The 16,336-nt window shown below is 41.3% G+C and overlaps 1 protein-coding gene across 2 annotated transcripts; it reads left to right on the top strand.

Annotated features, from left to right (window-relative positions):
- Nucleotides 1–3,053: 3,053 nt before the first annotated feature.
- CCDC90B (coiled-coil domain containing 90B) lies at nucleotides 3,054–16,198 on the top strand. 2 transcript variants are annotated; one of them, XM_068930577.1, is made up of 9 exons: nucleotides 3,054–3,203; nucleotides 4,715–4,834; nucleotides 9,088–9,191; nucleotides 11,498–11,599; nucleotides 12,187–12,228; nucleotides 12,308–12,379; nucleotides 12,462–12,515; nucleotides 13,292–13,406; nucleotides 14,818–16,198. In XM_068930577.1, exons 1-9 carry the CDS (start codon nucleotides 3,098–3,100, stop codon nucleotides 14,871–14,873), a joined length of 771 nt encoding a protein of 256 aa, XP_068786678.1. In that variant the 5' UTR covers nucleotides 3,054–3,097; the 3' UTR covers nucleotides 14,874–16,198. The 2 variants fall into 2 exon arrangements, with proteins under 2 accessions (XP_068786678.1, XP_068786679.1); XM_068930578.1 differs by having other exon boundaries at nucleotides 3,066–3,103.
- The last annotated feature ends 138 nt before the right edge of the window (nucleotides 16,199–16,336 follow it).

The raw sequence follows: 16,336 nt of genomic DNA, 5'->3' as shown, positions 1-16,336 counted from the left end.
GGAAATGACTGGCAAAGAAATACCTACTGTTGCTAATCTATTTATTCCCTTCTATACATCTGGCTACAATTGCAGGCAGCTCTTTGTCAGGGATGATGGGAAAGACTGTAAAAGGCAAAGCTTTTTGATGGTCATCAAGAGCTTTAAAGAGAAGAAAACAATAAGCAGTCACCAGCAAAGGAACAATGCTGAGGACTGCTCCAAGTGAGGGAGTGCAACTCTAGGCAGGATTGACTAGCACAGTGAGCACAGAAGTGAGAGAGATTTAGTTAGCCTGTCATGATTTATTGTGCAAGTCTGTCAGGCAGGCTGCTCAGAGGTGATAGCAGCACGCTGAGGAGGCTCCGTGCAATCAGAGCTGGTTTTCCCATTTGTAATCTTGGTATGGGGCTGTTGGACTTGCCAGGTCACAAGAAGAGTGAAGTTGTGGTGTATTCAAACCAACATAAGAGATGACATCTCAGCTGAGGCTTTGCCCACAAACTAGATCTGCAGAATTTAGGCATGGCGCAGTGGAGTAACACAGGGAAGTCCTAAACAAGATTAGGCATCAATACAGTGCTGTGCACGGTATGGTAAAGTCACCTCTTTCCAACCAAAATGGACAAAACAGAGAAAAAGTGGTGATAATAAATATCAAAATTATTATCCAGGGTGGGGTGCTCTGAGACGATTCAGTGCTTAGGCTAAGGTCAACAGGAATCCATGGTAAATCAGGAACCAGCGTGGAACCAAAATTTCCTCAGTTCCCATATAAGGCTTTGACATAGGATTGTCACTTCTGGTCTCTAGCTACAATGTTCATGTACAGGTTACAGGTTTCAAAGCTTCAGAGTTCAAAAGCACTAGGAGCCAGAGTCTTTTAGAAGAACTGCAGCCAGGCCTGGTTTTGCATTTAAACTCAGGGGTGTTTAGACATGCACAGAGCCAGGCTTACGGAAGCTGACCTGTAGCAGTTGTCTAAGGTATAGTGAGTAAGAGAATAGAGAATGAGAGCAAATCAGGCTAAATTACAAGCACTTCACTCATCTAAATGCAGCTGGGAGAAAATCAGTGTGCATTAGCCTTTGCTCAGCCCTCTCCATTACAAATCTAATTCTGACTCTTGATACAGCAATAGAAGTCTATCTGTAAGACAAATTCAGGGCTGTATTCTTTTCCTAAAGTCTGTCCTGGAGATGTGTTTTTGAAATGAATATTCTGCCCTCATGTCACTGTACCCAACATTGCAATACAGCAGGATTGCAGCCAGGTGCTCCAGAGCTAAATTTGGCCTCTTAATGTTTTTTGCATGGATGCTCCATGTCCACACCAATACAGATCTGAATTGGTCTAAATTCTGTGTTGCCTACTGTAGGCAGCTTGCCTTTACTCTGGGCTCTGCCTGTCCACAAATCTTTCTGGCCTTAATGAGACAACATCAGTGCTCTCTCAAGGAATGTCTTTGACCAGGTTTCCTGTATGTCCTCATTACTGCATGGCTAGATAAGAGAAGGTCTTGCTTACCCAGACCTTAGTTTTAAGGGGACACGCAAAGCACTGGGCACACCTTCCTGGATTCTCACATATGCCTCCAGTGGGCCAACAGCATAGACAAGCAACTAAGGTGGCCCCAAGGTTGCCTAGCTGCTGCTCCGCTTGTTAGCATAGATACAGACACTGAATCTTCACATCACATCATCAGCTGGGTGGTGTCAGATTCATGCAGACGAACCTGCCCAGGGTGCACACATTATCTGGCAGCAAAGTGAGGTGTCTTTTACTCTCCTTTGCACAGAGACACCTCAGATGTTTTCCCAGTTCAGGGCTGTGTTAGAGCACTGCTAATATCTGAGCTCTTGGAACTGCCCTGCTAATGCAGGTGTATCTCTGGATATTCCTTCTTTGTACATTTTACAAGCAAAGGCAGTCTGCATAAGTTCTTCCGATGTCCTCCTCTATCTGCTGTATTCTCTGTGTGTTTTTACCCTTTTTGTCCCTCTCAGCTCTCAACAGGCATAATCTTTTATATATACTCTAATGCCAGAGACCAAACTGCTTTCTGTGATATTGACCTGAAATCGCAAGCAATTTGGATTTATTTGCTGCAGCTAAAAGCAAAATTCAGCCACTTGAGTATCTGCAAACCTTAGCCAAGCTAAGAGAAACGTTTGTGGCCTGAAGCAGATAGGGTTGCTGACCGCGATTATAGTTTCCAAACACTGAGGAAGGACTGAATTCAAGGAAGGAGAGAAATGAAACGGGCGCTTTTCTCTTAAATGCTTGCTACTGCAACTTTGCATGTATGACAGCAAGATGAGACGGAGACGTGCATGCACTCATATAAAAGCCAGGATTTCTTCTCTTTAAGCACAGTTTTCTTTTGCTTACCCCTGTGTCAACATAACGGATGGCTGACTAAAACCCTCGAACTTTAAAATACATGACAGCATGGCAGCCAGGCAGGAAAGGCCACGCTGGTGTGACCAAAACTCCCAGAAAGCGAATGGGAACGTGAAGGACTGCGCAAAATGACTTTCCTAGCTCAGCTGCTGGATGTCTGTCTGCGAAGGTCAGACAGGCCCCCGCTAACCACAGCCAGGCGCAGCTCCAGCTCGGGCAGGCCGCCAGCCCGCTCGCGCCCGTCCTGGGCAGCAACCGCGCACTCGCTACAAGAAGCGCGTGGCGCGCGGGAGGTACTGGGTGCTGGGATGGGGGGCAGCGCACAAGGCCCCCCAGAGGGGTAGCTGATGGGAGGCACAGGCGCTCCTTTGGGAGCAGGTCCCCCTGAGGATCGCGGTGCCCCGGCAGTTTTGGAGGGGACACCAAGGCGAAGGAGACCGAGACGAAGATGGAGGCTGCTCGGCGTGGGCAGGCCGCCGTGAGGCGAACATGGCGACGGGAGCGCTGCCTCTGCTGCCATGGCAACCGCTCCTTGCCCCCCCTTTCCCCCACGTGCGCATGCGCGGCGGGCGGGAACGCGGCGGCCGCCGCCGTTCGCAGACTACGACACCCAGCATGCCCCGCGGGAGCACGCCCTCCCCGCGCCGACGGCATGCGGCACATGCGCAGTAGGCGCCGCCTGGCGGAAGGGGCAGGCGGGCGCCGCGGGGAGGAGATGGCGGTGGCGCGGCGCGGGGCGGCGGCGGTCCTCGCCGGGGCGGGCGGCGGCTGCCGCCGGGGGAGCCTGGGCCGCGCCGCGCCGCCCCCGGCCGCTCGCAGAGGTGAGAGGCGCCGGAGGGCCCCGGCGGGCGGGCGGGCGGGCAGCCGTGGGGGTTAGGCGGGTGGGAGCGGCCTGGCGGCGGCCCGTGGGCCTGTGGGAGTGTGTGAGGGGGAGCGGGCGGCGGCGGCGGCTGGGATGCGGGACAAGGCGCTGCCCGAGGCAGGGCCGCTGGAGAGCGTGAGTGAGGTTTGGAGACAGCCGTGGGGGGTGTAGGGGGAAGAAAAAAGCAGCATGTCTCGATAATCAAGAGCTCCGTGCTGTAATATTGCCCTTTTTGAGAGAGAGAGTGTCGGTGCAATACGTATGTTCAGCCCGCTGAAGAAAAACCCGCTAGACACGAAGGACTGCGATATTTCTTTATTTACTCATAAAGCTGTCTGTTTAAAACCTATTAGGGCTCAGTGGAAAAAGAATATTTTATTCCACAGTGAAGTTTAGAGACATATTCAGTTATTGGTATATAGCGTTCAGTGTTCATGCACTTAAGCACAAACCTTTTCTTTGTCTCATTCACCTTAAATCTAATATAAACTTTGGCTCAGACACTAGGTCTGACTTAGCTAGTCATAACCACTTCCTTAAAGCAGATTTAAGTAAACACATCCTGATATATCTACCAGTGGTACAATATAACTGCAGTGTTGTTTAAGTGATACAAAGCCTTTGAGTAAAAATCTAGATAAGATACAGAACAATGTTTTAGTTAAGGGGGACAGCCAGCAATGAGAAAGGTTTCCGATACGTGTGTGTTTTGAAGTTACAGGGCTTTTTAGAATGGCAAAGACCCTATCGGAAAGAAATGAGTACTGTGAAAGGCCCCATAAAGTTAAGATGAAGGGGAAAAATATACTTGAAATTTAAGGTAGAAGAAGTAAGGAAATGTCTTGTAGGAGGGCCTTCGCGTAGCAGGTGCTGTGGATTCCTAACTTGGGAGATCATAGGTATTAGGTTACTAACATCATCTTGCTTTGTTTCCCAGTTACCGTACTGTTGAACCAGAAAATTCATTCTGAATGTCAGACCTGCTTAGTCTTTAAAAATTCAGTAGCTGGATCTTTACACATGGTGCTCTCTTGCTGGTAGTGGTAGTAATAGAAGAAGAAGGTGTAAAGAGAACGTGGTTATGGGAGCAAGAAATTGTCGATGTGTTAGAACTGCTAATGTTTTAAAAGTAGGAGCATGGTTTAAATGATGTTTTTCATATATTACAAAATTATTAGTCATAATGTTTTAATTTTTGGTGTGTCAAGATGCTTGTCTGTTGCGCAGCTCCATACTTATATAAATGGACTTAGGATTGATGTATGGCCCCTAGCTGGCACAAAATTCCTTTGGGAAAGGGATGGACGGGTGTGTGTTATAACCAAACTGTCAAAAGGACTTATCATTTTTTGTTGCAGCTTTCATGCAACTTTGTTTTCTTTTCTGTGATGAAAAGAATTAAAGTTGTTCTATTCATGATAAACTGAAGAAAGAACCAGATGGTTTTAAAGCATATGTTGTAACTTCCAGGTTTTGCTGCCACAGCTCTTAGGAAGTCTTATGATGTGAGAAGAGTTGAAATCACTCCCCTGGAACAGAGGAAGGTAACTTTTGATACCCATGCCTTAGTGCAGGATCTGGAAGCCAATGGTAAGTGACATCTGTTCAATAATTCAAAGGAAGACTGAGTTTGAGCATTATAACTTTGAGTACTGTTGAATTCCCCAAAGTGTCAATACTTTGTCTTATAAAATATGTTAGAAGCCTTAGAGTGTGAGGGGAAGCATTTGATACAATATGAGGCGTCTGCAACCATATGAATAAGCTATTAGGTTAGATTTACCTTATTTGTAGCTATATGTAAGTTTGTATAGTATCTTCCAGCTTCCAGGAACATAATGCCTTTAACAAATATAAAATATCAGTAACAGTGAAAGAACTGTTTTCTAGCAGAAATGAAGCTTTAATGTAAGATGCTACAATTGGCTGCTAATAGTAATCTAAGTTATTGAAAATTAATTTTAAAACTAGATTGGTAATGCTTTTTTATATTTCATTTAGTTATGAACAATAGGAAAACCTGTCCACTTCTTATTGATACATAAGGCATCATAGTGTTGCAGATGCAAGCACATGACTGACTTATATGTAATTGATTTATGTCAATACAGGTATATATAAATGGCAGTTGACCCCACCTCGGAACAAGCTTGCATTTAATGTTTTGAAAGGTTAATGTGATGGAATATTTTTGATCATAGTTTCTGTTGGTTGCAGAGACAGGAAGCAGCGTATTCTTTTGCTATCTATTCTTAATGTGCTTTTATGCATGTCTGTAGTCTTTTTTTGCAGTTCTCCATTTTTATTAAGTTTGCCCTCCTCCTTAAATTTTTTAACTATAAATATTAGCAGCAGGATAGTGCTGTGATACATTCTGCACTTTTGTTTTTCTAAGTGTGGCTGTGCTGGATCAGATTAAAGGTTTCTCTAGCCCAGGCTTCTATCTCTAACAGCAGCCATGAGTCAGTGCCTGAAAAGAGTGTAAAAATGGAACAGATGTATATGACACATTCTCTTATGCTTTCTAAGCCTACCAGTGATTATCACCTTGGAGGTGTTTTGAGCTGGATGTGAGTTTTATGTATTCAATAAACTTCAGTGGAATTGGTTCCATAAGCTTACTCCATCCTTCAACCACTATAAACTGGTTAGAATCACAGAATCACAGAATCGTTGAGGTTGGAAGGGACCTCTGGAGATCATCTAGTCCAACTCCCCTGCTGAAGCAGGGTCACCTAGAGCACATTGCCCAATATTGTGTCGAGATGGCTTTTGAATATTTCTGGCGAAGGAGACTCCACAACCTCTCTGGGCAACCTGGTCCAGTGCTCTGTCACCCTCACAGGAAAGAAGTCTTTCCTCATGTTCAGACAGAACTTTCTGTGGTTCAGTTTGTGCCCGTTGCCTCTCGTCCTGTCACTGGGTGCCACTGAGAGGAGTTTGACCCCATCCTCCTGACACCCGCCCTTCAGATACTTGTAGGCATTGATGAGATCCCCTCGCAGTCTTTTCCAGGCTCAACAGGCCCAGCTCTCTCAGCCTTTCTTCAGAGGAGAGATGCTCCAGTCCCCTCATCATCTTGATAGCCCTCCGCTGGACTCTCTCCAGGAGTGCCATGTCTCTCTTGTACTGGGGAGCCCAGAATTGGACCCAGGACTCCAGATGTGGCCTCACCGGGGCTGAGTAGAGGAGGAAGAGGATCACCTCCCTCCACCTGCTGGCAACACTCTGCCTCATGCACCCCAGGATCCCATTGGCCTTCTTGGCCACAAGGGCACATTGCTGGCTCATGCTTAACTGGTTGTCCACCAAGTGGACACCTTGTCCACCAGGTCCTTCTCGGCAGAGCTACTTTCCAGCAGGTCAACCCCCAGCCTGTACTGCATGGGATTATTCCTGCCTACGTGCAGGACCCTGCACTTGCCTTTGTGGAACTTCAGGAGGTTCCTCTCTGCCCAGCTCTCCAGCCTCTCCAGGTCCCTCTGAACGGCAGCCCAGCCCTCTGGTGTGTCAGCCATTCCCCCCAGTTTAATATCATCAGCAAACTTGCAGAGGGTGCACTCTGTGCCTTCCTCCAGGTCATTGATGAATATGTTGAACAAGACTGGACCCAGGACTGACCCCTGGGGGACACCACTAGCTACAGGCCTCCAACTAGACTCTGCGCCACTGACCACAACCCTCGGAGCTCGGCCATCCAGCCAGTTCTCAAGCCACCTCACTGTCCACTCATCCAACCCACGCTTCCTGAGCTTATCTATGAGGATCCGATGGGAGACAGTGTCAAAAGCCTTGCTGAAGTCCAGGTTGCACCCAGAATATCCTTTGGCATGGACTTCCAGGAGTCTACTCCTTATGGGGAAAAATACTTCCATATGTTAATACAGAACCTGACTTCCACTAGGTTGATTTGATGTCCTTTCAGTTCTTTAGTGGGAAGAGGAAACGAACATTTCATGTATCTCATAGTCTCTTATTCCTCCCTCGTTCTTTTCCTGACAGAAGAGTCCTACCCTGTTGAAATTTCCCATTCACAGCTGCGTTTTCATGCTTTTGATTGTTCTTGTTGCCTTGGTGTGAATCTTTTCCAGTTCTATTGCATCCTTTTTGAACAGGGAGGGAACAGAATTGCCAGCACTCTTTGACAACTGAACGTCCCATAGATTTGAGCAGTGGCATAATGTTGTATCTATTTTTGTTCTTTACTCCTTTTGTTAATAATTCTGGAAGTTTGGTTTGCTTTGTTGATCTCTGCTAAGCATTGAAATGATCTCATCATCAAATTATCAGTTATCTGTTATAATCCCAAGTTCTTTCTCCTAAGTAACAATTGGAACTTCATAGTCTAAGATTAGGGGTATTTTTCCGTTAGTAGAGTCTACGAATAATATGTATTAGTACTTAGAGTACTGAGAGTTTACTACTGGTGCTTATTATTATTTCTACTGATTTTTTTTTAATGCGTATGTGAGACTTATCAGCCTGTGGTTCCCTACATCTCCTCTGGAACTGTCTTTAAAAACCAGCATTGCGTTTGCTATTTTCCAGTCCTCAGATAACGAAGGTAGTTTAACTGAGACATCCCCACTACAAATTCAGCTCCTATTTCTTCTCTGAGTTCCTTTAGAACTCATGGGGTGAATACTGTCCAGTGTTGGTGAGTTGTTATTAGTTAGTTTGTTAATTTGTTCCATAATGTCTACGAATACTTCAATATTACAAGGACAAGGCTCTAAAAGTAAAACCTGCAGATATTACAGAAGTGAAAGATGCATTTAGTTTTAGTCAAACTTTAGTTTTCAGGTTCCAATCTCTTACTGTTGTATATGTTAATTTTTCCACATTTTCCAAACTCCCATGCAGCAAAGACTGCTACTGCTGTATAGAAGAATAAAATTATGAATTGGCAAAAACCTACGTTAAATAACTCTCTAGATTCAGAACAATGCTATTACACCTCTTAGTGGAAGGAAGTTGTCATAAAGCATACATAGCTTTTTCAGTAATGTAAACTGATGGTGCAGCTTGACAGTTCCAGTACTTTAGAAGGGAACAGTAGCGTATTTCTCTAAATAATTTGCCTTGAAAGTATTTTTCAGCAAAAAGCTAATTGATCGCATTTTATAAAGAGGAGTAATTGGAATATGACACATCAGTTAGATAGCTGGAAATAAATCCTTAGGACTAAAGCCCTCAGTGCTAAACCAAAGTTGGCTAATCTCTGACAGCTGGTTCTTTTACTATTTACCACTCATCATCTTTAAGCACTTCAAAATTGCACGAAGCTATAGACAAAGTGTAAACTTTGTCATCGGAAAGCTGAAATCGCATAGTCTGAGTTCATTCCACAAGCACTAGATGGAGCAGTTTTAAAATCAGGAGTTTTGCATGTGTCCATATCTGTGCAGAACATTTTTAATATATGTGGTCTTAACTTTTAATTTTATTATTCTATAGGATGCATACTTTATAGGAAAAGTAAGTTCTATTAAAAATCAAGCTTACCAAAAGTTTATAATAAAGTGAAATTTTGCTGGAGTATTTTTATAAGGCATGAGCAGTAAAACATTTTATAGTTTTGTCCTCCTGTCAGCCATATTATAGACTACTTCAGTTTACTAAAAATTAATAATCAATGCTCTTCAGATTTTGCAGCATTAAGTCTAGACTTTTCTAGTTAAAAGTCACGGTGACTGACTCTTTATTGTCAGTTTTCAGAACTTGTGTGTTGCTGTAGTTAGGTAAAGCAATTGCAAGACCCAGTTTATTATGTAGCTCTTGCTCTTCTCTTCATCTGATTTTCTGGTATTATCTCAACTTGTCATCTTTCAATTGTCTTTCAGGCTTTGGGAAAGAACAGGCAGAGACCATTGTATCAGCACTAATAACTCTGTCAAATGTCAGCCTAGACACAGTCTACAAGGATATGGTGACCCAAGCTCAGCAGGTGAAAAGTCATACATAGCTATATAAATATAATGATGCATATTTGCGTATTTAAAAGACAGTCGAGCAACTTGCCGTAGTATACGCTTTCCTGAGATAGATTTTTCCTCAGTTTCTAACTGCTATTAAACTATAAAAGGATCACAATGTCTTACATGTAACAGCTTTCTTCTCACAGGAACCTAAAGTGCTTTCTCAATGCAGCTGCAGTGTATAAGTCTAGTGCAGAGATTGCTTCATTTGCTACTGAAAAACTCTGAGGTGAAACAAAAATTTTAAGTGCTTCACAACAGCTGAGGGTAGAAAAGAAGTTTGAAAGCATTCCTGAGAGTTAACAAAACTACATAAAATAGCAGAAAGTTGTCTGATTTTTTTTTTTTATTGAACGATAGTAAAAATGCCAGCTTTGTTCATACAAACGCTGTATTTCTTGTGCTTCGTTATTTTCTGGTTCATAAACCAAAAACTGCTTTCATGATTTCAGTTCTGCATTTTCGTCTCTAAAGCTTTATCTACTCTAGAAGCTAAACACGGCCACGGCATGGGCTCAAGCATCACCACACGGTAGTCGACTGTTAAACTGTTAGTGCAGCACTGGCCTGATTTTGCCCTGGGCCAGCTGTCAGTTTCCCTGACTGGGGCACAATTTATGGGAAGGCATAGGGCCAGAAACTCTCCAAGACGGGATGGGCAGAGCCACAGTGTTTTAGGAGCATGAGATTTTAGCCATCTGGGCATGAGCTGTGGCATGCCACTTGCCCTCAGGAACAGCCAGGGGGCCCTGACTTATTTGTTTATATAAACCTAGCTATTGGCACTGGTTGGTTCAACACCTTCGTCTGCATGCAAGCCAAGTACCGAGCTGTCGTCTTTGCTTAGGCGTTCAGGTGAAGGTTTGTGAACGTATCTGGTGGCAGTGAATTGGTGAATACGATTCACCGTGAATATGATTTTTTTTCTGCTGCTAACACAGGCAGTGACAAACTTCATCTTAACAAATTGCCAAAATAAAGCTCTGATGCACAGTATTGGCTTTAATTATTAGTCAGGAAGGCTCTACAAATTGAAATTACATCCCATTCTTCTACAGTAAGTTAACGCAATTAAACGTTGGTTGCTGCTCTATTTAAACTGCTGAGCCTTGATTACAGCAGAATTTTTTCTCACTGACGTTTATTCTTGGTAGAATTTATCTAACTTTTTAAAAATATATCTCAAAGAGAAGAGGCCAAAAACCTATGTGTTTCTATTGTTTGGGTTTTTTTTTAAGTCAAAATGGAAACGTTTCTTTTGGGGGATCCTGTTGCACTTCAAGTCAGTATCCCAAATGTAATTTGCATGGAATTTTGTTACATGGAAACACTGCTTCGTGTAATGTAGTCAGTGCTGAAGCTGAATACTGTAAGATGGGATGAGAAAATCGGCTCCTAAATGTAAATGCAGCTGAAGTTCTACCAGGAATTGTTAAAAGCTGCAACTTCATTGTGTGCAAAGAAGTCAAGTCAGACTTCAGGGGAAGTTGGGTCAGGACATTTTTTAGGTATTTAGTTCAACATAGGATCTGAGAAATACTGTCTCTGAGTGAGAGCTCTTCATTTTGCTGGCGTTCAGCTTTAAAGGCAGAATCCCACAAATCCATCTGTCATAATTCATGCTAAATGGTAGGGTAACTTCCTTATACTAGACATAGGAATATTACTTTCAAGATTCTAAAATACAACGTTTCCTCCTTTATTTTCTCTGTAGTTTATAAATAACAGCTGGATTTTGAACTTCCTAGTCCAAACATCAGAAAGACTTTCCAATTCCTGCGTTTTTTTACTAGCATGCATCACACCTTAGAGCTGAGAGAAGAGTATGATATTTATATCATTAGGTTCTTGGCCTGTGATGACTCTTTGGACAAGAAATGCAAGTGCTTATTTAGGAACTGGATTGAGACTAACAGTTCATGTTTTGTAGTGTACTAAACATTCGTTGAAAGGAGAAGAAAATGAAGGACTAACCTGAAGTTTTTAGTCTGTTTCACTTGCAGCTGCTTGGAATAGATGCCTCTGGCTTTTTTGCTTAAAATTGGAATTAGTTAATGAGAACAGCAAAAATCACAAAAAAACAAAACCTCTTGAATCTTTCATACAAATTCCCACTATAAATTTCTGTAATTTGGCCACTCTCCTGTTGGCTTTTTCCCCATTCTATGCTTTGTTGTAATTTATTTCATAATCTTAGACCTGAAAATCTTTGTTTTCCTTGACTTTTCCAGAAAGTGTGGAACTTAATCATTTTGACGTGTTTATTGTTTCCAAGGAAATAACTTTACAGCAGATAATGGCACATTTGGACTCCATTCGAAAAGATATGGTCATCCTGGAGAAAAGTGAATTTGCAAACTTGAGGGCAGAGAATGAGGTACACAAAAGTATTTTAAATTAAGCAGTTAAATTGTAATACATGTCTGGTTATACCTGTTGAGAATTTTTTGTGGAACAAAATATGTAGGTATGGATGCTTCTATCGGAATTGAAAAGTTTGTGGATGACAACTTTTGTGATCATACAAAAATACATTTCAGTTGATAAGATTTGCTCAGCTCTTCTGCAAAGAAAAAAATGTTGGCATCTTTATTTTTGTTTGAGGGTGGTTCTAGTAGAGTCTTATCTTTAGTCGTACAGTGCAGGCAGAGTAGTCAGCCCTCTTTATGCAACAATTTAAACAAGTGATTTAGACGTATTTTGATTTGCTTGACAGCATTTCAGTATTTGTTTTTCTGCTATCCTGAGTCTCAGTATAACAAGTTAATCGTTGTATATCGTTAAAAAATAATATCTTACTTTTGAGCAAAATTTCCAGTAGGTTACATCTGGCCGTATAGACTGAACACACTAATTAGTTTTTTTAATCAAGAGCAAATTGCTCCATTAGGAGAAAAATCTTGTCACAACACTTAATTTTCTGAATTTGTGTAATACTTTTTTTTTTTCCTCAATTACACCTAGAAAATGAAAATTGAATTAGATCAAGTTAAACAGCAGCTAATGGTAAGTAAATAGCAAGTATTTATACATTCAGATTAAGGGAAGTAAACAGTTATTTTCATAATCATTATTTGTTTTAAAGAATGAAACGGGTAAAATCCGAGCTGACAACAAGCTAGATATAAACCTGGAAAGAAGCAGAGTGACAGATATGGTAAGCTGAGCTTTGAAGATATCCTTATCAGTTTTGTTTCTTGTTTTTCCTTACTACAATTGTACAATTGTTTTATTCGCAGTTTACAGATCAAGAGAAGAAACTCATGGAAGCAACTACAGAGTTTCATAAGAAAGTAAGTATTGAACAGAGCCCACTTTATAATATGGAACTATTTTCTTCTTATATGTCATGTAAACTCAAAACTCCCATGAAAGTTAATAGGATTTTTATGTGTCAGAACAAAGTGTGGAACATTCCTCATGTTATGTGTTCATTGTCTAGGTCTGTGGGATTTGTGCTAAACATAACTTGGGTGGAAGGGGTCATGCAAGGTGTCTCTCTCACTTTGAGTGTTTTAATGTGTAGGCTCTTTTACGTGAGGTGTGTGCTATCACCCTGCCCTTCCCCATATTAAAGGCTAAGCTGATCAGCTGTACCAAAGAGGTAGTTTAGCTTCCCACAGCCAAGGAACAGTTTTGGGGCTGGAAATCCTTGGACTAGCATGCAGGAAGTGAAGTCCAAGAGGCTGTGGTGGACAGCCTCATCCCTTTTCTGAATATGGCTTGTGAATGAGTAAATCAACATTTCACAGAAATTTAGGCATCTATCTGTACATTGTAGAATGCTGCCTTTAGGTTGATCAGGTATTGCCACATCAGAGAAAAATCTGTATTTGAATTTTCTTCTTTTCTCTCTCCCTCTTTAATACCCTACTTGGATTATATCGTGTTGCCCAATGTCTTCTAAGGTCACTTAGCAGCTACATATTTTACTTCACTAACAGACTGGACGTTTGGTTTCAAGTGTTTTTCTTTCTCGTTTCTGATAACACGGCATTTCTGTTCCCTTTTGCAAAACTGAAAAGGCTGGAGATCACAGTCAAATATATGTTATCTTCTAATATTTTAGGATTCAAGTACCAACAGTGTTATCTCAGAAATCAGCAATAAAATTGACACTGAAATAGCTTCCTTAAAAACACTTATGGAATCGAATAAACTGGATACAATACGTTATTTGGCAGGTACGTGATAGGCAAGAAAGCAAGTATTCATATGTGTTTTGGAACTATAAAATTTTATTCAAATATATTTTTAAAGACCAGAGAGACAACTCTAGGAAATCTTTCTTTTGTAAACTAGTTGTGTTCTTTTGTGTCTCTTTGCATTTTCACGTGTTGCAAACAGAATGATTATGTCTCTGTAGTATATAAGCAGTGCTGTCAGTTGCTGTTCCGAGGAACTGAAGCTGCCTGTAGCATGGAAACAAATGGCTGATGCAGAACAAATCCAAGAAGTCAGCTGTGTAGCAGCAAATAACTGGGGTTGGGGGGAGGTACCCCCTTGAAAACAAAAGTGGCATAAAACATGGAAGTGGTGGGAACATGAGAGCACTGCAGCTGAATTAGGATTGTGCCCAGAACTGGGATCACAAGGAACATGAACTTGGGGTGAGGGGGAGCTAAATAGCCTGTCTACTCTGCCAGCACCTCTCTTTGCTGCAGGGCAGCCATTGTTCCAGAAGCTCTCCTGAGGTCGTCCTTTAAGTTATCCTGAAAGCTTGCTGACAATCAGAACTAGCCTGAGAGTGAAGCAGTATATTTGCATATTCTTATGTTTAGGTGTAAGCTATATTGTGGGCTGGTCTGTTCTCAGATCCTAAAAGTCCTTGTGAATTCTGTTGAATGGAGTATAGAAACAGAGGAACCTCTTGCTTTGAAATCACTATATTTTCCTGCTGCAACCAGTTCTGCCTCCCACTCAGCTTTTGGAAGAAACACATTTTCAGTGTGATAGTATTTATCCTTTTCCCTGCCAAGTAGAACAAATTTAAGTCTGATTTGAGATTGACTTCTCAATATATATGTAACTAGAGAAATTTATATTGCATTAGAGCTGAATTAAAAAAAATAACACATAACGTTTGGAAGTGAGAACAAGTCCAAAGACAAACCCGGTTAGTTTTATTCTAACATTAACGGAAACAGCAGCTTAACAGTTCTGTAAGACAACAGATCAGGCCTCAGAGGCACTGCTTAGAAATCCTAATGTTATATCAGGTGTGTATATTGTTAGTTTGTTTTGTTAATTTTAATTATGTCTAATGAAAGACCTGTCTTAACCATCTCTCTTATAATACAATTTCTGATAAATGGGAACCTTACTAAAAATTTTGGTAGCCTATTGTGCTCTGTATATCCAGCATAGTTCCACAGACATGTTCCTGAAAACAAAATTCCTCAGACTGCTTAATTTGACCTGTCATCTCACAGTTTGGCCAGTACTTCTGTATAGGTTGTTAAATATAAAACAAACATAAAACAGGACACTGCCATTTAAATTTCTTCTGCCCCATCTGTATGCAATTAGTCTTCTGCATGTAGAAGGTGATGAAATGTAGCATTGAGTTAATTATTACCTCTTTTCTTTTAACAGCTTCAGTATTCACTTGCCTAGCAATAGCACTGGGATTTTATAGGTTCTGGAAATAGATGGAATACATAAATGGAATGACTACATCGAATATAGATGGAGAAAAGGTCACCATGGCACATCTGCTAGGCCATCATGTTTGAGCTGTAGATAATCTTGGTACCCTTTTGTTTCGATATTCCTATTGTGCACTAAAAATGTTTTCTTAATAGGTAACACTAAAGATCAAAATAAATGGGGAGGGAAAAGTAGGCAAATACATAGTAATAATTCTGTGTCTCTTATGCAATAATTTATTTATTTCAAGAGACTTTCTACATTAAATCAGAAAGTGTTCCCTAATACATTTCGGAATTAATTTTGTTCTGTCTTTCAGAACATTCTCTATGCTCTCAGCTCCCCTCAAAATGGAAATACTAAACATCTGATACGCCCTTGAAAATATAGGAATATTAATGCTGGATTCCAGCAGACCTACTCTGATCCAAGCAGAGCATTCTAATCTTAAATATAGGAGCTGGATGTTTCTTCAGTTTGTTACTCTCTTTTCTGAGGGGTTAAAGCATGGCTCCTTGGCAATATATATATAAACACACACTCCCAGGCTTTTCCTAAAGAATCCTCTTTTTCTTGAAAAGTGATTTACCTAGATTCAAAATTTCATTTAAAACTAAGATGTCTCCGTACACTTTTTTTTTTAATACCTTTCACCCATACTCCCAAAGGCCAACAGCATATGGGGAATTTCTCCATCTTTCTCTCTTTCCAAGGGGAGACGTTCTCACTGTATGGCGCCTTGGGCAGATAAATGTTCCTAACTCCTTCCTTCAAGTAACACAGAGTATTTCCAGTAAACCCTGGTGTATTTTCTGAGTATAGGATGTGACTTCTACTGTGACTATACTCAGCATCTCAAATAAAGTTGCTAGTGTGGTGGTGGTTCTCCTCTTCCCAGTCTCTGCCCTTCTCTGGAGCGTTTTGTAATCCCAGGGAAATAAATGGGCCGCACTGACTTCTAAACTAAACTGTGATGGTCATTGCTCTACCTTCTGCAAGTACTTCATGACTTCGATTGCTGAGATGGAACATAATGGGTGGATAGCTTCCAAAACTGAAGCAGTCACATTTTGCTGAGTACAAATGCCTATGCTCAGTTTGAGTCTTTTATTTAAAAGACAAATTCTTCCTGGTTTAAACTTTAAGTAAGAATAGGCCCTTAATGGGCTACAGAGCATAAAATTTTGGATAGTGGCAATTTTTTCTTCTGTTGCGGTTTTATTCTCTTTACAGTTGAATTTGCTGGTACCCTGCAAATTCTGATATTTGTGCATGAAATTATGTATTTGAACATTTTCATTTAAGAAAATAAAATGAATTTGTTACATTTGCTGTATGAGAGACTTCATTGAATTCAGATTACCAGCTTGTAAAAATGAGATTTTTGTAATAGGCACAGCACTACTCTACTGAGGGTGGAGGCTGCTCTTTACAGAGTCTGTGTATTAGTCAAATAGGTATGGGG

The sequence above is a fragment of the Struthio camelus genome, chromosome 1 (assembly GCF_040807025.1).
Source record: "Struthio camelus isolate bStrCam1 chromosome 1, bStrCam1.hap1, whole genome shotgun sequence".
NCBI classification, from domain to species: Eukaryota; Metazoa; Chordata; class Aves; order Struthioniformes; family Struthionidae; genus Struthio; species Struthio camelus.
This window is presented reverse-complemented; position numbering and strand designations above follow the sequence as displayed.